At 39.3% G+C, this 23,511-nt stretch overlaps 2 protein-coding genes across 7 annotated transcripts; one reads left to right on the top strand and one right to left on the bottom strand.

Moving 5' to 3' along the window:
• Positions 1-12,183: 12,183 nt before the first annotated feature.
• LOC122031905 (cytokinin riboside 5'-monophosphate phosphoribohydrolase LOG1-like) lies at positions 12,184-14,449 on the bottom strand. Of its 5 annotated transcripts, XM_042591129.1 has the most exons (7): positions 14,246-14,449; positions 14,082-14,179; positions 13,902-13,932; positions 13,703-13,802; positions 12,788-12,858; positions 12,565-12,708; positions 12,184-12,467 (listed from the first exon to the last, which is right to left on the bottom strand). In XM_042591129.1, exons 1-7 carry the CDS (start codon positions 14,438-14,440, stop codon positions 12,375-12,377), a joined length of 732 nt encoding a protein of 243 aa, XP_042447063.1. In that variant the 5' UTR covers positions 14,441-14,449; the 3' UTR covers positions 12,184-12,374. The 5 variants fall into 5 exon arrangements, 4 of the variants coding, with proteins under 4 accessions (XP_042447063.1, XP_042447062.1, XP_042447061.1 ...); XM_042591128.1 differs by having other exon boundaries at positions 13,703-13,932; XR_006125891.1 differs by lacking the exons at positions 12,184-12,467; positions 12,565-12,708; positions 12,788-12,858 and adding exons at positions 12,901-13,175; positions 13,253-13,532.
• A 4,108-nt stretch (positions 14,450-18,557) lies between these two features.
• On the top strand, positions 18,558-21,572 carry LOC122032678 (bifunctional protein FolD 4, chloroplastic-like). 2 transcript variants are annotated; one of them, XM_042591996.1, is made up of 5 exons: positions 18,558-18,822; positions 18,915-19,240; positions 19,577-19,813; positions 19,927-20,094; positions 21,140-21,572. In XM_042591996.1, the coding sequence occupies exons 1-5, from the start codon at positions 18,630-18,632 to the stop codon at positions 21,308-21,310; spliced, it is 1,095 nt and encodes a 364-aa protein (XP_042447930.1). In that variant the 5' UTR covers positions 18,558-18,629; the 3' UTR covers positions 21,311-21,572. The 2 variants fall into 2 exon arrangements, with proteins under 2 accessions (XP_042447930.1, XP_042447929.1); XM_042591995.1 differs by having other exon boundaries at positions 18,912-19,240.
• The last annotated feature ends 1,939 nt before the right edge of the window (positions 21,573-23,511 follow it).

Below are 23,511 nucleotides of genomic sequence, written 5' to 3'. Positions count from 1 at the left end.
TAGATCTATAATCCAGCCGGACGGATAAGTGCATCTTTTCTTCTTGGGGAGAGAGCAATAGCACGCCAATCCCGCTCTCGAGCCGGGTGGACGATCCATCCACAAATAATTTCCACATAGCTTCGGGCTCTGGCCTTTGCACTTCGGTGATAAAATCCGCCAAGGACTGCACCTTTATCGTCGAACGGGGCTGGTATTGAATGTCAAATTCGCTCAGCTCAATTGTCCATTTGATGAGCCGCCCGGATGCTTCGGGATTCAACAGAACTCTTCCCAATGGGCTATTCGTCCGGACGATGATAGTATGAGCCAAGAAATAGGGACGTAGGCACCGAGTGGCGAGGACCAAAGCGAAAGCCAGCTTCTCGAGCCAAGTGTAGCGAGATTCAGCATCTTTTAAAATATGACTTAGAAAATATACAGGTTCTTCTCCGCTCGCCCTTACTAGTGCCGAGCCGACTGCTTGCTCAGTTGAAGATAAATAGATGTAAAGTGGCTCACCCATAGTTGGCTTGGCTAGCACAGGCAGAGAGTTCAAGTATGTTTTCAGATCTTCGAACGCCCGATCACATTCTTCGTCCCAGTGAAACCTAGTGGCTTTGCGCAAGATTTTGAAAAAAGGTAGGCTCCGGTCGGCAGTCTTAGAGATGAATTTGGACAAAGCAGTTATCTGATCGGTCAAACACTGCACTTCCCTCATATTTCTTGGGGGCGTCATATCTTGCAGTGCTTTCACTTTGCTAGGATTTATCTCGATGCCCCGCTCGGTCACTATGTATCCCAAGAAACGCCCGCCTTTTGCTCTGAACAGACACTTCTGAGGGTTCAACTTAACTCCATACCTCCTCAGCGTTCGGAAAGTTTACTCCATGTCTTTAAAAAGATCGGTCGCTCGGAACGACTTGATGAGAATGTCATCCACATATACTTCCAAATTTCGCCCGATCTGCTCCTTGAACACTTTGTTCATCAAGCGCTGGTAAGTTGCTCCAGGGTTCTTTAGTCCGAACGACATCACATTGTAGCAGTACGTGCCGTCGGCTGTAACGAAGCTAACTTTCTCTTGATCTTCTCGGGCGAGCGGCACTTGATGGTAGCCCTGATAGGCATCGAACATGCATATCAACTCGCAACCAGCTGTGGAGTCCACCGGTTGATCGATTCGGGGCAGAGGATAAAAATCTTTTGGGCATGCCTTGTTGAGATCCCGGAAATTGATGCACACTCTCCACTTGTTGCCCGGCTTGGAGACTAGTACCACGTTCGCCAACCAGCTCGGGAACTGGACCTCGCGTATGTGGCCGGCCTCCAAGAGTTTCTTGACCTCCGCTCGGATGATTGCATTTTGTTCGGCACTGAAGTCCCTCTTCCTTTGCTTCACCGGTCGAGCGTCCGGTCGGACGTGGAGCTCGTGCTGTGCTATACTCGGTGAAATTCCGGGCAGCTCATGCGTCGACCAGACGAAGACATCACAGTTTCTCTGGAGGCATTTGACCACTTCCTCTTTCTGGCTTGCCTCCAGATCGACCGCAATGAATGTGGTGGCCTCCGCTCGGGTCGGATGGATCTGCACTTCCTCTTTTTCTTCATACAACAAAGAGGGAAGTTTTTCAGTTATGGCGTTTACCTCAATCCGGGGCGCCTTCCGAGCAGAATTGGCTTCGGCTCGTACCATCTCGACGTAGCATCGCCGAGCTGCCAGTTGATCTCCTCGTACTTCTCCCACTTTGTCTTCGACCGGGAACTTGATCTTCTGGTGGAAAGTAGAGACGACCGCTCGGAATTCACTGAGAGTCGGTCGTCCCAATATTACGTTGTATGCCGATGGAGAGTCCACCACGACGAAGTTTGCAGTCCGCGTCCTTCTGAGCGGCTCCTCTCCCGACGAAATCACCAGCCGGATCTGTCCGACCGGCAGAACTTTGTTGCCCGTAAACCCATAGAGGGGAGTTGTCATGGGCAGCAGCTCGGCTCGCTCAATTTGTAATTGGTCGAAGGCCTTTTTTAATATAATATTGACCGATCTTCCTGTGTCAATGAAAACGCGATGAATAGTGTAGTTGTCTATTACCGCTTTGATGAGGAGAGCGTCGTCATGTGGCACTTCGACTCCCTCCAAGTCCTTGGGCCCGAAACTGATTTCGGGTTCGCTCGCCCTTTCTTGGCTGCAGCCGACCGCATGGATCTGGAGCTGCCTTACGCTAGCCTTCCTTGCTCGGTTAGAGTCTCCTCCGGTCGGCCCACCAGCTATAATGTTGATTTCACCTCAGGAAATGTTGTTTCTATTTTCTTCTTCCCGAGCGGATGGTCTAGGCCGCTCCCTAGACATCCGGGGATTGTCTTCACGTCTCGGAGTATGATGCCGCTAGGGAGTCTATCTTTGCCGCCTGTCGGGTATCGTCCGATCAGCTTCACGAGGTCTCTGTCGCCTGTTGGATGATGGTGATCGACGGCCGCCACTCCGGAGAACGGGGTGGGCGATTAGAGGAATGAGCAGAACATTGGGGTCCATTTCTTCTTTGGCTTGGGCCGCTCGGCAGCTACCTCTTGCACATGGGACCTCGCATGGGGGGAGCGGATTACTTCGGCCCTCGGTCCTCTGGGCGGGTGATGAGCAGTGTGAGGCTTCCGCTCGGCAGGGGGAGCCCGCTCGGTTGGAATTTCCTTTCTTCGGGCCGCTTGTGCTTCCTCCACATTGATGTATTCGTTGGCCCGGTGTAGCATATGATCGTAGTCTCGGGGCGGCTTCCGAACGAGCGAGCGGAAGAAGTCCCCGTCCACGAGGCCTTGCGTAAATGCGTTCATCATCGTCTCGGAGGTAGCCGTTGGAATGTCCATGGCCACCCGGTTGAATCGCTGGATATAAGCTCTGAGTGGCTCTCTGGGCTCTTGCTTGATCGCGAATAAGCTCACGCTAGTCTTCTGGTAGCGCCGACTGCTTACAAAATGGTGGAGGAAGGTCGTGCGGAAATCTTTGAAACTTGAGATAGATCCGTCCGGCAGTCTCCGAAACCACCGTTGAGCCGATCCCGAGAGGGTGGTTAGAAAAACTCGACACTTCACCCTATCTGTGTATTGATGAAGGGTAGTCGTGTTGTCGAACTTACCCAAATGATCATCTGGGTCGGTGGTTCCATTGTATTCACCGATCGCCTGGGGCACATAGTGCTTTGGCAGAGGGTCTCGTAGAATGGCATCTGAGAACTGCCGGTTGATCCGCTCGGGAGAAGCGTCCGCTCGGGGGGCTTTGCCTTTTCTGCTGTCTCGTATTGGCACTTCGTCTGATGAAGACCCTCGATCACGATTAACTGCCGCGGCTTCCGGAGGCGTGCGGAATAGGGCCCGGTGAAACGGAACCGTGGCCTGAGGTGCTTCCGCTCGGCCCCCTGATACTGATGTCGCTTACTGCTCAATCCGCTCAGCTTGTGCCTTCTGTTTTTGTTCCACAAGCTTAGCTGCCCTCGACTCGATTAGAGCGTCGAGTTCCTCCGTGGAGAGCGTCACCGTATGCGGTCGTCCAGCTTCGTCCATTGCTTCCGATCGGATGCAGGAGCGTTCCCACAGACGGCGCCAAATTGATCCTGTCCGAATGCTGAATCAACGGACGCTAGGCACGTGGCGCTCTCCGAGTTGCTGACGTAGATCTCCGACCGGTCGTATGGGCCTCCGGCGAACCTGCAAAGAAATCGGGCCGAGAAGGGGTTCCCGGCGACAATCCTCCGACGCTCAAGTCAGGCAAGTGGACAACAAAGGGGTGACTCCAAGTATTGTAGAATGCGTACCTCAGGCGATGTGTGAGGCCCTTTATATAGAGCTAGAAATGGGCTCACGCACATATATCGAGGTGAATACGTGTCCTCAGCCCATACCTCAATATGGGCTTGTCAGAAAAGCTTACCTGACCCCTTACTGCTACAGTCCGAGCACGTCTCTGATGGGACAGCGAAACCCTATCATAAGATCCTGCGTATGGCTCCCTCGTTGGCCATACCCGCTGTCAGAGGATGTTTCCTTGTCCTGTTGTCTCTTCTTACTCCATGCCGAGTGTCCGGCCGGTCGGCACCCCTTGCATCCGGCCGGTCATATGTGCTGGTCCACTTAGGATATTCTCGGTAGTGTGCTCTGTGGAGACGGTTTGCAGTATTGCTACCTTATACCTTCGGTCGAGTGGGGCTACCCGCTCGGTCGTACAATCCTGTTCAACGAGCGTCGGAACCCTGACGCCGGGTGCCTTTGACTCCGATGAGACCCCGTTCGGCCGATCGGTCTCCCCCTTCTCCGGTCGGCCGTTCGGCCCTTTGACTCCGCATGGCGTTGACTTCCCTCAGAGGGGGGTCCCTGTTCTTACCGCTGGATCACCCAAGAAGGTCTAGTGTCTCGTCATGTTTAACCTGGAAGTCAATATCTGAAATTAATATTTAATTGAATTTGTAACATATGTGGATTTGGATTAATAATGTTAAGCATCGTTTGCGATCCAAGTTTAAACCACTAAGAACGGATAAGTTGAATTTGGAATCAATAATGTTAAGTTCTGTTTGTGACTCCAAATTTAATTTCTAAATAACACAATAGGTTGTTAGGAATGGTTCAGGACTTGTATAGAATTTTTGCATAGGAGAACCAGTATGATATTCCGAGTAGCAACCAACACTACGGAGAGAGGGAGAGGGGGAGAGAGTTGTTGGTGGCAGGAGAAAAAGGGAGGGGCATGGAAGAGGCGATCTCAGCCCACAGGCGGCGAGAGGCTACTGTGATGCGCTGCCGACGAGAGGAGAGAGAGAAAGAGGAGGTGATCTCTGACCAAGGATGGCCGGCGCCGGTGACGATGAGGAAGAGCAGTCTCGAGGGTGAGGTTGGCGTGGAGAAGGGGAAGATGATGGCTTCCTCCCGTGCACCTCCTTGTCGGTGGCCGAAAACCCACGAGCCTCCCTCCTCTCATTGTTACAGTGCCCCCTTTCTTTAAGATCCTAATAGTCCTTTTACCCCCTTGCCCCTCTTCTTCCTCTAAATTTCCTCTCTACCCCTCAACCTATATCCACATCACATTGTATTATCATTAAGTGATGATTGTTGTTGAGCAATAGGGACAGATGATGAAGCATCAGAATGTTCAATTGGCTCAAACACATAAGATTCTCCATGATAATACCAGTTGTAATAATTTAGAATAAATAATTTTTTACATAAATATATTTTCACAGTATCTGCATCACGAAAAATTATATTTCTACATTTGCAATGGTTACATGGACATTTTAATTTGTCTTCATCCAAACATTCTGGATGACGCTTAGCAAAGTTGACAAACTCTTCAACTCCGGTAAAAAATTCATCACTAATAAACTCATTTCTAACCTATTATACATTCAAGTCTTATTCATATACACTATAACCTAAAAAATATAAATTTACAATATTAATTAAACATGTAAAACTAGTAATGCATATAGTCATTAGATGAGCTCAATTACATCATTAAAACATAATGAAATTATTCATGATACCTGATAACATAGGGCTGGAAATAAGAGTTTGGAGAAATCAGAATATCTGAAATAACAAAAAAACAAACAGAAATCAGCATTTCAATACAGCAATGAAATTCTTTCAATAAGGTGCCCAACAAATCTTGAGTCGGCCAAACATCCATGACGGCCAAGGAAAGGGTGGCTAATCACAGGCTGGTCAAGTTCAGGCCAACCAAGCTGAGGTCAGCCAAGCTTAGGACAGATCAAACTCAGGCCAGCCAAGCATCCATGGTGGCCAAGGAAAGGTCAACCAATCACTAGCCGCCCAAGCCCAGGCCAGTGATTGCTCAGGCCGGCCAAGCTCAACCAGCCAAGCTCAAGCTGGCCAATGCTCAGGCCGACAAATCTCAGGCCGGCCAAGTCGACGTCGAGCCTGCTGACGCTGTCCAAGGAAAAGGTTGTCCAAGTTGAGGTCGGACAAAGATTGCTCGGCAAGGAAACGCCGGCCAAGTTGAGCCTGTCTAGACCACGGCCAACCTCGCAGGCTGAGCCGGCAGCCAAAATCACAGGAGAGGATCAAAAGAAAAATGAAAGAAGAGAATATTATCTGCACCGAAGAGGAGCTCACGCTAGAAAGGATCGCCGCCGCCTCCGGAGAGAATGGATAGTGTCGTCGGAATCGCGTCGGAGTAAAGATCGCGAGGAAGAGATTGTGATTTATGGATCACGTGGGAGAGGTCGGGAAGGGTTTGGGGTTTAGGGATCGCATGGGAGGGGAGGGAGTCAGGTGCACGGCTAGGATTAGGGGATTTTAACGACCAATTTAATATAATTGATCGCTAAATGTTTATAAATAAATGCACTCGCAAACCCAACGATCGAAATTATTCTAGTTGATAATAACGATCGATTTATAAATGCGGTCGTTATTGTTGAATTTTGTTTTAAAAAATTATTTTCTTTTGAAAATTCAAATTATTTCTTTGTTTTTTAATGCATATGTGTATGCATTTAGTCCTACATTGCTAAGCAAAGAAGGTTGGAATGACCTTATATATGGAGTCATTCCATCCTTGCTTAGCAAAGTTGGGTGGACCTACACGCATGCGCGGGTCAAGCCCAAATCAAGTGGGTTCGGGGGGTTCGAGCCGGAAATCCATAAACCGAGCGCGACGTACGGGATTATCGTGCGCAGGGGGGTGCAAATCCCCAGCTCGTGGGCCTCGCACTTGCAGGACGCCCGGTCCGTTTTTGCCAGTCTCTGGTATGGTTCAGTCTGGGTTTGATTCTCCGGTTCTGTTCATTTTTTTCTATCCTCCGGACGCAGGAGGCAAAACAACGACGCATTTGTTCGCTGGTGAAGCAGTGCTTCGAGGCGAAAAGGGGAGGCGCTGTGCCTCTCTTATTCACTCAACCTATTCCTGCTTTCTTCTCCTCTCTTCTCTACGATCTGAGGTATTTTTCTGATTCCCAAGTTTTACAGTCCTGAGGCTTGGTCTGTGCGATCTGAGGTTGGGTTCGAGTGTGACGATCATCTTGGAGTGCACCTACGATCGTCACGAGTGGTTGTCAGGTCTTGGGAGGATTGTGCAGGAAAGCCTTTGCACCGTGAGGCGGCGATAAATTCTTTAAAGACAGTTGGCACGCCGACGCTTCAAACCCGAATAACTATTTTTTAACCCTGCTCTTTTCTTTATTTGTTTATTGCATGCTAGCTGTTTTTGTACAAATACATTATTGTATTATTGCTTAAAAAAAAACAACAGTTATATAGCGACCGAATCATAAATGTAGTCATTAAATTTTGATCCTGACCGAATCGATGGTCCGTTATTTATGTACTAAAATTTTTTCAATCACTATTATAGCGACCACAATTTATTTTGGACACTAATTAGCGACCTCAATTTTATTCGGTCGCTATTATTTTTTTTCCATAGTTCAAGTTGTGATCAAAATTTATTTCAATCAATAAATTAATGATCGAAGTGAATGTCGGTCGCTATTATAGTTATAGTCGTTTAAATAGCGATTGAAATTAATTTCGATCGTTAATTCTGTCGCTATTTAACTATTTTTTTATAGTGTTCTATATATTTAATACTCACAGGAGATCCTTTGCTATTATTTATTTATTTATTTTTTGATAGCGCACAAGGGTGCAAGTATACTTGTCCCGAGCATAGCGTAGTGGCAAGATTTAGTAGATCACCCACGCAATCAAAGTTCACAATTCATGACAGATAAGAAATTCATCATTGTATTTGAAAATTGGGATACGTCGGCTACTGGATCTTCACGAATTTATTTGATGAGTGAATCAGAGAGAATGTGATCCACCCCCAACACTACTCAGGCTTTCTAAGCGAAGATATCTGAGCTATCAAAAATAAAAAATTCAGATTAGAAATTAAAAAGTATTTATGACATCCAAATTTGATTCAAATTTTGAAAATATAAAAGCATTATGACTAGATTCAAAATAACATGAGAACTTGAGTTCGGTTCGAGTTGTTTGGACCTTAATAGTTATTTGAATTTTAATTTGAGCATATTTATATTAAAATTATGAATAAAAATAGAGTCCAATTCGAATTTGACTCATGAGCATTTGATGAACAATCATCAATAAAATATTATAAATTCAAATTTGATTTATCTAACATGTTCAAGTTCGATTTAAATTTGATAATTTATATTCAAAGTTGGACTAAATTCGATAATTTTAAATATAAATTAAATAATTTTTTAGTTAATTTGAAAAGCCCATGAATAGATTTTATTCGTTTGCACCCTTAATTACAATGTTGTGTCATTTCCTTTTCTTGAACTTGGTTTCTCTACCCAGAACTGGAAATGAGGTGGATATGAACTTGAAGCAAGAAAGAATTGACCAAGGAGAACTTTGGCATGTGTGACCTTGTGATCACGAACTCAACTAATAAAATAACGTCTTGCAATGTAAAATAAAATTATGTATAAGAGATTCAATATGATTTAATCCTTTTTCTAGGATCTATATTGATTGGACTTTTGTGCATCGCGCTATCCTTTATTATTCTAGGTTAATTGGTAGATTTTTCATAACTTTTATATGAAATTTCAATATATCACAATTGGTAAGAAATTTCTTATTTATTAGTGTTATTTAATGGAACAATAGTTAGGACATCCCAATGATAAACCTAATATTTTAGCTATTGCAATTTAAAATATGGTTGGATATTAATGGGGCCTACAAAAATTTGGAAAAAATTTAGGGTGCGTTTGATTTGTGCGTTTTCTATTTTAATTTTCTAAAAAATGTATATTTCTGAAAAATGATGTTTGGTTTGTATTTTCCATGTCCATTTTCTTAAAAAATATATAGCATTTTCTAGAAAAATAGAAAATGTCTAAAAGTTATTTTCTATTTTCTAAAAAACGCGTATTTTCTAGAAAATGAAAATGAAAAACGTGCAAACCAAACACACTTACACACCCTTGGTTTTTTATTTTTGAACTAAGTTTTTTATTTAAACCAAAAACTCAAGTCTTATAGTAGGTTTAAAAATAGAGGTTTTATTTTTTAAACCCAACAATTTAGTCCCCCATTAGGTATGCCTTTATATAGTTAGATGATGGCGGAATAAAGAAAATAGAAATCCCTAATTCCGAGCCTCCATCCTTAACCCTAATTCCCCATCTCTAACAAGACAAACGACAACAATTTAGTCCCCCATTGGGTATGCCCTTATATAGTTAGATGATGGCGGAAAAAAAAATAGAAACCCCTAATTCCGAGCCTCCATCCTTGACCCTAATTCCCCATCTCTAACAAGACAAGCGACAACAGATGGGACTCGTGGTGGTCATCCGGACGATGTGAAACATCCGATGCTGACATCATACCTCTGACACTCGATACAACTTCATCAACTAAGTGGGCTCCGGGCTGATGTGGCGACCTACGTAGATGGTGAAGTTCACCAACCAATAGATAGGTAAAGATAAGCTATTTTTACGCGTGCACTCAAGCTCTTTCTCTTTTCTCTCGTTCCTCATCTAGTACTGACTTAACTATCCAAGGGATCACGTCGATCATCATCAACATCCATTGACACGTGTTGAAGCGCAGACTTAGAGACAACTCAGACGGTGAGAGGAACAAGAACTCTATCGTCAAGGTCCTAATGAGGTGGAAGGCGCGGCCGCGATACAACATCAACTTCATTATTGGTCAAATCGTGTTCATGCTGATTGTGCTCCACATAGATGAGACATATTTGTTTGGCATTTAAAACATTTTTTATGGGGTCTGCATTTCAATAATGCTCTAGTAATATATTAATTAAGTATTCATATTTTATTTCCAGCCGTGATATATTATAAGACATTTTTTTTATAAAATAAAAAATCTGAGACATTGACAATTAGATGAGGAGCTACATGTACATGTCCTTCTGAATTTATTTTAATAGAAATTTTTTATAGAACTGAATGTATACTTAATGGATTCTGAGAATTAGATACTAAATTATTAAAAAACTGAAAAAATGTTTATTTATTTATTCTGACAAGTATTTCAAAAGAGTACAAAAGCCCTGACATATTCATTTTGTTGCTTGTTTTGTTTTTAATTTTTGTGGCAGATCAATCATGTTAGATGGGTTCAGGTACCATCTATCCCAAATCAAATCTTCTGTCTTCAAATTTTTCTGTCCTCATGTCCCCTGTTGATCAGACGGATCAAATTACATCTGAAGGTATCATGGCATCTTTAAGATGTGTACAGTATCCTCGTGATATGCAAGACATCCTTGAGATATAATCTGGTCCGTTCGATCGGCAAAGGGACATGGGGACAGAGAAATTTAGGGATAAAGAATTTGATCTCCATCTATCCACCCTATTTAAAATATCATTATTGGATGAAATTTATTTTTTTTCAAAACGATGTAATTGAGACATATGGTGTTATCATCTGAGAACCGTATTATCCTAAACATAATTAATTAGATATTCACTGAGCAATTCATAACTACAAACTTATTGTGAAATTAATTTCCTCCATTTAATTAGTTAGATTTTAAAAAATATATGTAATATTTAAATTTAATTAATGTTTAAAAACATAAATAATCATCAGTCGGAAATGAAATTCGAGTTGATTCGAGATATTATTTGAAATAACTTAAATTCAAATTTGGATTATTTAAATTTTAATTTGAGTATATTATATTAAAATTATGAAAATAAATAGAGTTCGGTTCGAGTTCGAGTTCGACTCGTGAATGAGTCATCAGCAATCGAATAAAATATGAGTTCGAATTTAATTTGAAAAAATTATCTAACATGTTTGATTTTACTCAAATTTGATAATTTAGAAAATGAATTATAAGTTCGATTCTTTTGAATCCCTAATTATAGTGTTGTGTGTCATTCCTAATTTTCTTTTCACGAAGAAATAAATTGACATGTTACTAGATTCATGATAGTTTTCCCCTTTCATTTGGTTGTTTCCTTAGGTTTTCTTGAACTTTTGCGGCACAGCTTCTCGATCAAGAACCAAAAATGAGATGGATTGGGAACTTGAAGTGAGCAAGAATTGACTATGTTTTAAGGTATGTTATTGTTTCTAGGTTAATTGAAGAAGGATCTTGGCAATAAAATTACTGTCGTATGACCGTGTGATTATAAATTTGAGTCATTAAAATAGTCTATTACGATACAGAATAAAATTACATATAATAAATCTAATATGATTTAATTCTTCTTCGAGACCCATATTGACAGGGGTTCAATGCATGCATCGTACGGTCCTTTATTGTTTCTAGGTTAATTGAAGATCTTTCATAACTTTTATATAGAATTTAAAATATATCACAATTTGTAAGAAAAAATCAGATTTATTGATATTATTTTAGTGGGAAAAAAATACTAACCCCATTTAGTCTTATTGACTAGCCTTGGGTGACCGGCCTGATCCTACTAAATTTTTCTACTAGCCACCAGGGTAAATCAGGAAGCGCGTGTGGTGGACAGCTCAGAAGCCCAACATCCTTTGGTTGTGTGCTTCATTTGGAGGAAAAAATCCTGCAAATACGTCTTAACTAGGGATCGAACTGCGGGTGTTAGGGTGACAACTTGGAAGCCCTACTGCGACACCATAGCCCCGGGGACTTAAATGATAAACTCAGTTAACCTCATTGATTAACTTATATCCCTTGAGTCTCAGTTCTTAACCCTACACTATAAGTAGCAAGCAATGAAGGTTCGGAGCTCTACTGAGACAATGAGTGGATTGTCCAACGATAACGAGTAGTGGATGACCTACAACTCTAGATATTATCGATTTGCTCCTTGCCACAACCAAGTTACAAGGGCCCATTGTGTGCCCTAAGATCTTGCCTACAAGTTGAGACTCAATGGTAAAGCGGAATCCTTGAGGGACCGTCTACCCATGTACTCGAGTAGGATTCCGATCATCCACAACGGAGGGACTTTCAATAAACATGGAGAATCTCAATCTAGCAACACATCTAGCAAACAATAATTGTCATTGTGGCGGCGACCATGGATGATCCTAAGGTCATAGAGCCACTCGAGGCTAGATGGTGAGCATTGTGGCTTTCTTGTTAATGCCATTGGACAACCATTGAGTCGTGTATAGTGTAAAAGTGATCTCGCACAAAGATATGTTGATCTAGCTTTCTACCATGTCGATATAGTATTTTCAAAGTGACAAATGGATTAGACTTGTAAAAATACTTGGGGAATTTCATAATTTTAGCTATCATAACTAAAACATTAAAATTTATAGTAAATATAGTTTCAATGATCATCTGGCAATAGAGCCTTGGCTGTAATAGACTTTTCCTCGAGACTCTGCATGAACAAGAGCTTCGTGCACCGAACTATTCTTTATCTGGCAATACCTATCTTACCAGAATGCCCTAATTGCTCCATCTCCCACATCACCCTCGGTGCCACACTCTCATGCCTTGGCACATAATCCTGCAAATAAATCAAATAGTGGTATGGACTTAGAATTCTTTGACACAAGGAGTCGATGAATTTATGTATTTGCCCTTTTATAAGCATCTAACATAACCTCAAGCTTGGACAATAACTCATGGGCGGTTGTCGCCGAGACAATGATGTGGCGGGCAGTCGGAGCAATGAATCCCTCGTCGATGGCCTTGTCGATGAACGATAACAAAGAGTTGTAGTATCCGTCCACATTCAATAAACCAACCTGCTTGCCAAGCCAACGCGATCATATTTATCATAACTTAAATGTCAATTGATATACATATCGAAAGTTAAACGCGTACCGGTTTGTCATGGATCCCTAATTGAGCCCAAGTTATCACCTCAAGTAGTTCTTCTAGGGTTCCATATCCACCTACACTTCCAAGAGTAATGACTTAAAGTCAAATTAGTGAAAAAAATGCAATCAAGCATGAACATGAGGCAAACAATTCTACAAAACGGGATTTAACAACCAATTAAAAAATTTTGATCTGTGTTCAAAAAGTAATACTCTATATTTAAGATAAAAATATAATTAGGAGAACTAAATAAATACATAGGACTTAGTTCTGTATCATTCTGAAATATATAGATTTATCAACCTATGTTAATTAGATCAAAATTGGCCAATGGACATTGAAAGCTTCCAGATCCTCTGGTCCGTAATCTCTTGTCCTTTCCTCGTCCCTTCTGTAATTTATACGTCGGATTTAAGATAAGAATATAATTAAAAGAATTAAAAAAATATATAGGACTTAGTTCTGTACCATTCTGAATTCTCTAGATTTATCAACTAATTTTGATTAAATCAAAATTGACCAATGGATATTGAAAGCTTCTAGATCCTCTGGTCCGCAATCTCTTGTCTCTTCCTCGTCTCTTCCGTAATTTGTACTCGGATTGTGATCAAAATCTGGTCAACATTGGCTGTGATTTCCCTTAGATTCACCTTTCCATCTAGATTATAATTTTGGATCTTTCTTGCCGCCATACAATCTGGCCATCGTTGGTAGCCTTCGGTTTTCTGGCTCGACTCAAAATTATAATCTAAATGGGAAGATAATTTAGAAGAGATCACAGTTAATTTTAACTGACTATGATCTACCTTGTAAAAATTACGGAAAGGATCGAGGATTACAGACGGGAGGATCTATGACAAAATTTCAGTTATAGTGAACCGTCCAATATTATAAAGAAGAGTGTTACGAGGATCTCACCGGGCAAGGCTATGAAAGCGTCGGCCTGCCGGGCCATCTCCGCCTTCCTCTGGTGCATTCCGGCCACCGCGTGGACTTCGCCCACCGCCTCTCCGGTGATCTGAACTCGCCGGCGAAAAATAACGCCACCCCATAAATCATCAGAAAATCGAACAGAAAACGCCACTGGCATTCGAGTTCGAGAAGCAAGATTGGGTACCTCTTTCGGCATCAGAGTCCTCGGAATCACTCTGCATTATTTCAAACACACAGCGAAACGTGAGATTTCGATGATAAAGATTAGATTTTGACGGCGAAAACAAGTCGATTTTGGTGCGAGGATCAGTTTTTGACGCTAAAGATCGGATTTTGAAGACAAAGATGGGATTTCGAAAGAGACCCCAAGACGTGGCGGCCGCCGCTGAAGACGGCGCGGGAAACGAGGCCCATGAGGCCGGCGCCGCCGCCGCCGTACACCAAGTCGATGTTCCTGTGCACCTGAAATCAACCGTTTTTTATGAGGCGATTTCGGATGATAAAGAGGAAGGAGGAGGAGGTGAGTACGAGTTCGTTGCCGAGGTCGATGGCGGCGATTTGGTAGCTGAGGCGCTTGCCGGAGCTGCTGCCGCAGAAGACGCAGACGCGCTTGAAACGGGGAACGGAGGAGGGAGAGGGCGGCGAAGTGGGCGGCCGCCGGTGGAGGGAGAGTTGGGGCTTCCAAAGGGATTCTGTCGATCGCAGCAGTCCCTCGGATTCCATTGCCAACTGCAGAGGAAGGTGAAGAAGGGTAAGTATCCATTTTTATACCTGTAATTTAATTAATTAATTAATTAATTAATTGGAACATTTTTTTAAAACACCCTCTAATATTTACCCTTGTCTTAAATGCCTTTCATTATTCATCTATTAATAGAAAGGCAACTGATGTGGTCTTAAAGGGGCATATCAAAGATGAGTCAAAGGTGAGGAAAACGGTTGACATGAAGGATAAAGTCAAGATCGTCAAAGGAAGGAAATCGTCGACTCACCAAAGTCGGCTGATTAGGCAGGAAGGTTCCGATCATCTTGAAGGTTTATCTGAGCAGATCGCTCATCTGGTCGGGACAACCATAGAGAGGACATAAGATGCTCACAATTGTGACCAAGTGAATGTTAGTTCAACTGGACCGCTTGTCCGATCAGGCAAGAGACGACCTACTGAGCCAAGCGACCATGGAGAAGAACAGCCTTGAGCCACTAGGCAGGGAATCTTGGCCGAGCGGCTCCTCCGCTCTGTCAAACAGTGGGACCCCTTGTGTAGCTCAACATATCCTTCTGGGAATCAGTGTCGCTGACAACAGGGCAAGGTCAACAAATAAATCATACGACGGAAGCTTCTATTATCATGTCAGGATTTACACACCTTGTTAAGGAATGGTGTCAGAGACATTTTTCTTACGTGTCTTTTCATAGGACAATTGGGAAAAACGTACACATGCCTTGAGAAACGTGCACATCGGCTACTGAAGTATTATATAAAGGAGGATCCATGCATCGACGGAAGTATGCATTATTTGTACTTGAGCTCCCGTTGTTGCTACCTTTCTTCATCGTCTTTCTACTATTCTAATGACTGACTTGAGCATCGAAGAGCTAACATCGGAACCCCCTTCCCTAGCCCGACACTGACTTTCTTTGTGTTGTAGAGCCAAACAGAATTTTCATATAGTCAACTGAAGAATCACATCTTTAGTCAATCATCAACATGTAAGTTAGAATGAGTTTAAAATAATATTTTAAAATAAATAATTATAAATATATTCTTACTTATGAACATTGCATTTACAAGTCTAAAAGTAAAGAGCATTTTGACAATAAAATGACATTGATCAAATTTTGAGAGGCATTTTTAAAAATACAATAAATATGAAGTATTAGTTTGGAAAAAAATGACTAGAGACGATAGACGGTGGAGGAATTTTGAAAACTCCTCTAATTAGTTAATTAATTAATTAATTTTATTTATTAAATTTTGAAAACCCCATGAAAGCTTAAGGGTCCTCGAGGAACACATGCTCCTTGACAAGTCCTTTTCATTCGGATAATATTTTATTATTATTTTTTTAAAAATAATAATAATAAACGGTTGTGATATTAAAATTGTGGTTGTGTTTGGTCCGTCAAAATTATTGATTTTTTTAAAATTTTTCAATCTGAAAAAAATAATCAAGAAAAATAAAATAAAATCCTCAATCATCCTAACTTAGTCCAGGATCTTCTAAGTCTCAATTGGAATATTCCCTTCCTTTTGTTAATTTAGGTATCAAGTCCGACTAATTCTGAAGGTGAATGATCTTTCTCCCGATTCATTTTTTATTAGATTAATTGACCGTTTAGTTCAACCGATCAACTCGAACTAATTAACCTATCCAAATCAACTAGTCCATTAGCTTGATTAATCTGCCCTATCAAAGACTGGCCTATCGATAATATGCGATCAACTCGACCCCATTAAACCTAAAACTAATTGTCCTATCCAACTTGCCAAGTTTACTCGGAGTAGCTACTATCCAATTAGTATCAATTCAACGTTACAAGATTGAATCGAGTTGTTTTCCTTCGGACTCGTATTATTCTACAAGTTGAAAAATCCAAACTAATTCCGTAAGCGAGTAACAACCAAAATTGTTTGCACGCGATCTCCTTTGAGTTTGAAGTTCCTCAAATATAATGATTCAATCACCCACTCCCGACACATGAAAAAAGTGATGACTCATACTACGACCCCATCAACAGTGCAATCCATAACCCCTAGGGGGTCGGGCGGGGCGGTCTATCATCTTCATCATCCTACACTCACTACTAATTAGGTCATTCACTGACCTTGCATTGTCTTATATGAAACATACCCTTCCTTTTTTTGATCTAATTTGGAAAAACCTTAGCTAAAGTTGTCGGCATCCCTACTATAGTTATACTACTATTCCTAGAGTATGGAACGAGGAAAATGTTCTCGCCTAGTCTTTCTACTCAATCCCTACTTGTTTCGTTGGTTCGAGGTTCGACTACTCAATCAAGAGCGCAAGTGGGGATTAAGTGTCTCCGACACATGAGGCGGCGGACAAAGATAGAGTGATGTGCGGCGAAGGAGGTGAAGAACCGATTGAGCGATCGAAAGAGTAGATGAAGTGATATTTCAAGCCGAGATACTTGTTTTTCTTCAAAAGCTTGTTTTTTTTCATATTCGGTGCTATAGTTTTGGCTCATGTTTTTCTTGTCAACCTCCCCTCCCCCTTGCATGTGTAGCAATTATAGAGTGTGTCAGTTAGGTTTATTCATGATCGTGATTCATCCCCCCTTGAACAATAATTTTATCTAGTAATAAAATCATAAAAATAATTTATTTAGAATGTGACCTTATGATTGTGGATTCAAAACAATGTTTTACAATACAAGGTAAGGTAAGATAAGGTAAGATAAGGTAAGGTAAGACTTCTTATAATCCTTTATTCGGGCCCTCTGTGTATTAACTATCCTTTATCATTGTTTTGATTAATTATCATATAATATCAATCCAAATATGTTATATACCAAGTGGGTTTACAAGTGAGAAGAATTGAAATGACAAATCTACCTCATTTTTCCTTGCTTTTTTACTTGCATTTGTCTTCTCTCTTTTTTTTTTTTCTTTTTTTTTTTTTTTTTGTAAGAATGCATTTTTTCTTATTATTTTTTTATTTATTTTTAAATATAACTCATTTATATTTTTATTTTTAAAACATATTTATTCCAACATTATTAAGGCATCCGTAAGGGTGTAATCGAGCCGAACTCTTGGATATTTGAGTTTGGCTCGTTTATAATCGAGCCGAGCTCTGACTTTATTTAACGAATATATTCATGACTCACGAGCTTATTTGAACTTTTATCGAGTCTAAACGAGCTTAATAAATATATATTGTAAATTTAAATATTCATTAAAAACTAAATTATATATTTTAAAAAAATTATAATATTTTTGTTAAAATTTATAATTTTATTCTATTAAATAAATTTAATATATTTGTCTATGTTTTTCATAAGTAGAGTATAAAATCTATAAATTCAATATCAAAACTATTATTTTTTTATTTAAAAATTGATTTATGAGCTTAACAAACATGTTCACGAGCTAACGAGCCGAATATTGTGAAGCTTGAGCTTGGTTTGTTTATCTTAACGAGCCTCATTAAACGAGCTCAAATGAACTTTTATCGAATCGAATTTCGAATAGTTCACAAGTGACTTGACTGATTTACACCCGTATTAATTTGAAGATTAATATATATCATCGTTTTAAAAACATAGAGTCTATATATCATATACTTATATTAGTATATCTTTTTTATTAAGTCATATCCACATTACGACTTATTATTTGTCCACGTATATTCATTCATCTTTATTTTTTATACCTAAAATTTATTTTTAAAAATTTTTTTATAAAATTTACTCATTAGTGATATTTAAATAAATTGAACGTTGTTAACACTCATTCATATTAATTATAACATCATTTGATAAATACTTTCCTCATATATCAATCATTAATTTAAATATTAATATTTATCCATAATTTACTTTCTCCATTTTCTCCATGTTAGACTTAAAAACATACAGATGGACAAGAGCACTAAAATAAATTCAGTTATCTTTTATCCAACTTGTCTATTGTATAACTGTTATAATATATTAAAATAAATGGATTGCAGTAGTTATCAAAAAATTAATATAATAATTTTAATTAGGTTGAAATAGCTTTAATTTTAATTTATAGGACTGTAGGGGCATTTTTGGGAAAAGGCCGAAAATGCTAAATCAGGGGGCGCTTTTTGATTTTTTTTTTTTTTTTAAAATTATTTTTGCCGAAGGAGCTTTTGATCGTTGCTGATTAGGTAAGCGAAGCCCTAAGTTTTCGCCGGAGCGTACCATGGCGCCGCCGTCGCTGCTCTCCGATCTCTCTTCTTCCGTCACAGCTCGCCTTTTCCCCTTCCGTGCGTCGGAGGCCGCTACCAGGATTTTCCGCTGCCATCCGCCGCCCTCTCGCCAACCGATTCCCTCCAACTCAGTCCCTACCCGTTTGACCTTGTCCCGGCGATCGAGTTCATCTTTCGTCTTCGGCGGTAAATTTTGGATCACTTCGGTTCGTGATCCGCCTCAAAAATGTTATTTTTCTTTTTTTTTAAGGCTGATATTTCCTTGATTGGGGCAGTAGCAGCGACGGATTCTGGTGCTTCTGCTAAGGTCATTGATGGCAAACTGGTCTCGAAGCAAGTAAAAGATGAAGTCGCTGAAGAAATTGCTACGATGAAGGCCGCAACCGGCCATGTTCCAGGATTGGCTGTCATTCTCGTGGGTTCGAGGAAGGATTCGCAGACGTATGTCCGCAATAAGAAGAAGGCTTGTGAGGCGGTGGGCATAAAATCATTCGAGGTTAACTTGCCTGAGGATGCCACTGAGGAAGAAGTGATCGAGCATATTTCAGAATTCAACAATGATTCATCTGTTCATGGGATTCTCGTTCAGTTGCCCCTTCCCCGTGTATGCTCTCTGAACTACTAATTCTTGTTGCTACGCTTCTCTATTTTTTGTATTCATTTCAATGACCTTCCCAAAAGTATGTTTCATGATCTGCGGATTATACTATACCTCTAACTGCTTGTTAGTTTTTAGCAATGTTATTTTAGGCAATGCCCATAAGTTAAAAGTATTCAATTGAATGCAATGTTCTTTGATAGACTTTGAAAAGTTAACTGTTCATGTGGATAAAGCAATTCATGATTGCATAATTGTTGACACATTTCTTTATCAAGTACCTTTTGTTCACTTTTTCTTGTTCTCACACTATTATGCTTATGGGAATCTGAAAATTTTCAGCATATGAACGAGGAGACTATATTGGGTGCTGTAAACATTGAGAAAGATGTGGACGGTTTCCATCCATTGAATATAGGTCGTCTTGCCATGCAACGTAGGTACCCGTTGTTTGTTCCTTGTACGCCCAAGGGATGCATGGAGCTTTTGCACCGGTATGGAGTTGAAATCAAGGGGAAGCGAGCTGTCGTAATTGGCAGGAGCAACATTGTTGGCATGCCAGCTGCATTGCTTTTGCAAGTACTGCACTTCACACTAATATCAGATTGCTATATAACATCTTTGTGTTGTTGTTTAGATTCTTTTTGTATCTTGCATTTCTCTTACCAAAGTCCTATTTCTCAAATCGACAGAAAGCGAATGCAACTGTTAGTATAGTACACTCCAACACTAAAAATCCTGAGGAAATCACAAGGCAAGCAGATATTGTTATTTCAGCTGTTGGGGTTGCTAACTTGGTAAGAGGCAGCTGGATAAAGCCAGGGGCAACCGTGATTGATGTTGGAATAAACCCTGTCGACGTAAGATACTTTAAATTTTGGTTATTTACTTCTTGCATTCCGAAGTTGACATACCTTTGAATTTGCCACAACTTTGAGTTCTTTAGGCATGCAATTCTATTGTTTGTGCCTAGAGATAATATTCCCTTTCATGGTAGGTTTGATTTTTTGTCTCTCTATTTTTCATGTTAGGATTACTTAATCTTTATGTTTTTGGCTACAAATACCTAGCTTAATGATCAGCTGCATATATATATATATATATATATATATATATATATATATATATATATATATATATATCATATTTCTTGCCTATTTGAATTGTTTTGCATATATTCGTATTTAGTCGATAGAGTTTGTTGGTAATTGAAGTGTATGTGATCTATGATGTTTCATGAACTTTTATCAGCAACACTGTTTATACATTCACTAGCTTCTATAATTGGGCTATTCTTACCTATTTCAAATCGTATCTGTTATGCCTCTCGGGTTTTGACTGACACCGACATATTCAATGAGTCAATTCGTCTATCTTTTATATGACTAACAGTTCTCAACCTTGGCTCCTCGAGCATCATCTACTGGAGTCATGAAGCTTCTTAGAACAAAGTTACTAAAATACTGCACTATTTAACTCACAATCTACTTGAGGAATAGCCCGACCTAGCGCTCAATCGGTCCATTTTTTCATCTGGTTCTGGTAGCCAAGATGCAAGGACGTAGGCGAAACTAAAATATATAACCATGAACAGTTGTTTGCCATTGCTATTATCATCAGTGGTTCTGATATTTATATGCCGTGTCACTGTTTTATCTGTTGAATACTTTCACTTAATCTATGTATCATCGTATTTGATTCTTTGTGCATAACCTTGTCGGAATCGAATCTGGTTGTGTTGAAGTGAGTATAAACTTTATACTAGAAACCATTAGATTGTGAAATCTCGATTCCATTGATTACCCTATATATTATTTGCTAGAACTATTTCATCTGATAATTTATAGTGCAAATGAAAATTAGAATCATCACTCATATTTTTTTTTGGTTCTATTATTTTTTTAGGATGCGGAAAGCCCTCGTGGCTACCGATTGGTAGGTGATGTGTGCTACGAGGAAGTTAGCAAAATCGCATCTGCTATCACGCCTGTCCCCGGGGGAGTCGGTCCGATGACGATAGCTATGCTTCTATCCAACACACTTGAATCTGCCAAAAGGGCATACAACTTCAAGTGATCAATCTCATGTCTGTTTTAACTTATGCATCATCTTCTAAAGGTTTTTGCTAACATCTCCAGTCGATGTCGAATAATTCCAATCCATATTTTTGTTTGATCTCCAGAGTTCTCTTTGTCTGTAGAAATCTCCTCCAGTAAATGGAGGAACTCATTGATAAATGTATAAAAGACATTTTTGAGGGTGGTTTCAGTAGTATGTATTTGGGCACTTTGTACTAAAAAGTTATTGAATCTTTTAGTGAATGGAATTAATTTAAGTATTTAGTTTTTGTTTTTGAGTAAAAGGGAGCTTTGGCGCAATGATAAAGTTATTGTCATGTGATCAAAATGTCACGGGTTCGAATTTTGAAAATAATTTTTTGTAAAAAAATAAGATAAGATTACGTACAATAAATTTTTCTGGGACTCTGTATGGCAGAAGCTCTCATTTTAATTTTTGTTTTTGAGTCTCGACGATAAAATGAAATTGTTCATGTGTGACTTTGACTTCTCGAATTTGAAAGGTGAAGACTTCTTATAAAAATATAAAGTAAAATGGTATATAACAATGTGATCTGACTCTGAAATTCTACATTGGTTGAAGTGTCTTTTTTTTCATATAAAAATAAAAAGTTATTCCAAATTTATTAAATAATCTATTAGTATATATTGTATAAAAACATATAATTAATTGTTGATTGCATTTTATTAGTATGATAAAAAATATTATTTGTTTTTTGTGATTTCAAAAGTTTTAGCCTGAAAAAAAAATAGTGGATTTGGACAAACTTAGATTTGAGCTTGGGGATGAATTTGTTTTTTGTTTATATATTTAAAATAAAATTTGCAGATTAAATTTTGCTTATAACACTGGTTTCTTATAGAAAAGAATAAATATAACACAAAAAGTAACTTTGTAAAATATAAAAATAAAAGAGATGATATAGAAATAATTATTATTTTTAAAATAAAATATTTTCCCCTAGCAAGAAATTTATATAGTGAAATTGAGTTATATTTTTTTTGAGTTTTATCTAATATTAATTATTTTCAAATCATATTTAATATTTATTAGCTTCAGTTGTAGAGGAGGAAAACAAACTAGGAAAAGAAGAAAAACATCCTTAAAATAGGGGGGAAATACAGAGAATTTTTAATTTTCAAAATTAATTACTTTAAAATATACAAATTAATACCGTCAACAAATATGTTATTTTTTTATCATTATTAATAGGACAATATTCTAAAATAGCATAGCTTTTATCCTACCACACTTATTAAATCCTAAACCAATCTATTAACTAACTATAATAAGACAAATTTATATTATAGTAGCTATAAAGGACTGATAGAGTATTGTTCCGTAATCATGTCTTATATATGGCAAAAGGTGAAATCGTTCGTCCCCAGTATCTCCATCGTATCCGATCTAAGGTCATCACGAGGGAGGTAAATCATAGCATCCTGAGCGAGCATGTGGCAAGTGGGGTGAGTTGTACAGGGACCAAGGATTTACACCCCGACTACCCTGAGTTTCGACCCCGCGACCTCATGTGACAAGCATCCCACCATATAATAACTCGGATGACTTGTGGGATCCGTAATCATGTCTTATATGTTATATGTTAGTAAAGTCCTTGTTATTCCTTATTATTTAAAGGTCCTAGATAAAATTATTAATTATGTGCTAATGTTATCCTTCTATCCATCTCAATAATAACTATTTTAATCTATAAAATTATATTTTTATAAATGGATTAAGGAAATAAGATTTTGTTATCTTAGGACGGTTATTTTTTTTTAACTAAAAAAAGATATATCATTATTTGAAAAAGAGAAAAACCTTATTAGAAGGGAGCTAAAATTTATTATAAAACACTAACAGCTTTACAATTAGCTCAAAAGAAAAGAAAACCAACTTTAGTACTTTATTTACTTTACAAATATCGAATATAAAGAAATCATTTCCCCACTTTCTAATCTTGTTCGTTTCAAAGAACTTAGATGTGACAAAAGGTGATTTGTTTGTCTCAGTGCCCCCGCTAATTCGTCCCTAAGTCAACACGGAAGAGGTAAATTATGGGTGACTACTAGCCATTAGTGCAAATGGACAAGACATGAGGGAGGTCATGCTCGGTCACGCCGAGTTTCGACCCCAAGACCTCATGTGACAACACCCCATGTCTTAACCATCGCCTTAGCCATTTCAAAGAACTTAGA

This window comes from Zingiber officinale, chromosome 11A (assembly GCF_018446385.1).
Source record: "Zingiber officinale cultivar Zhangliang chromosome 11A, Zo_v1.1, whole genome shotgun sequence".
Lineage (NCBI taxonomy): Eukaryota > Viridiplantae > Streptophyta > Magnoliopsida > Zingiberales > Zingiberaceae > Zingiber > Zingiber officinale.
The sequence above is the reverse complement of the archived record's forward strand: the minus strand, read 5'-3'. Positions and strand labels throughout refer to the sequence as shown.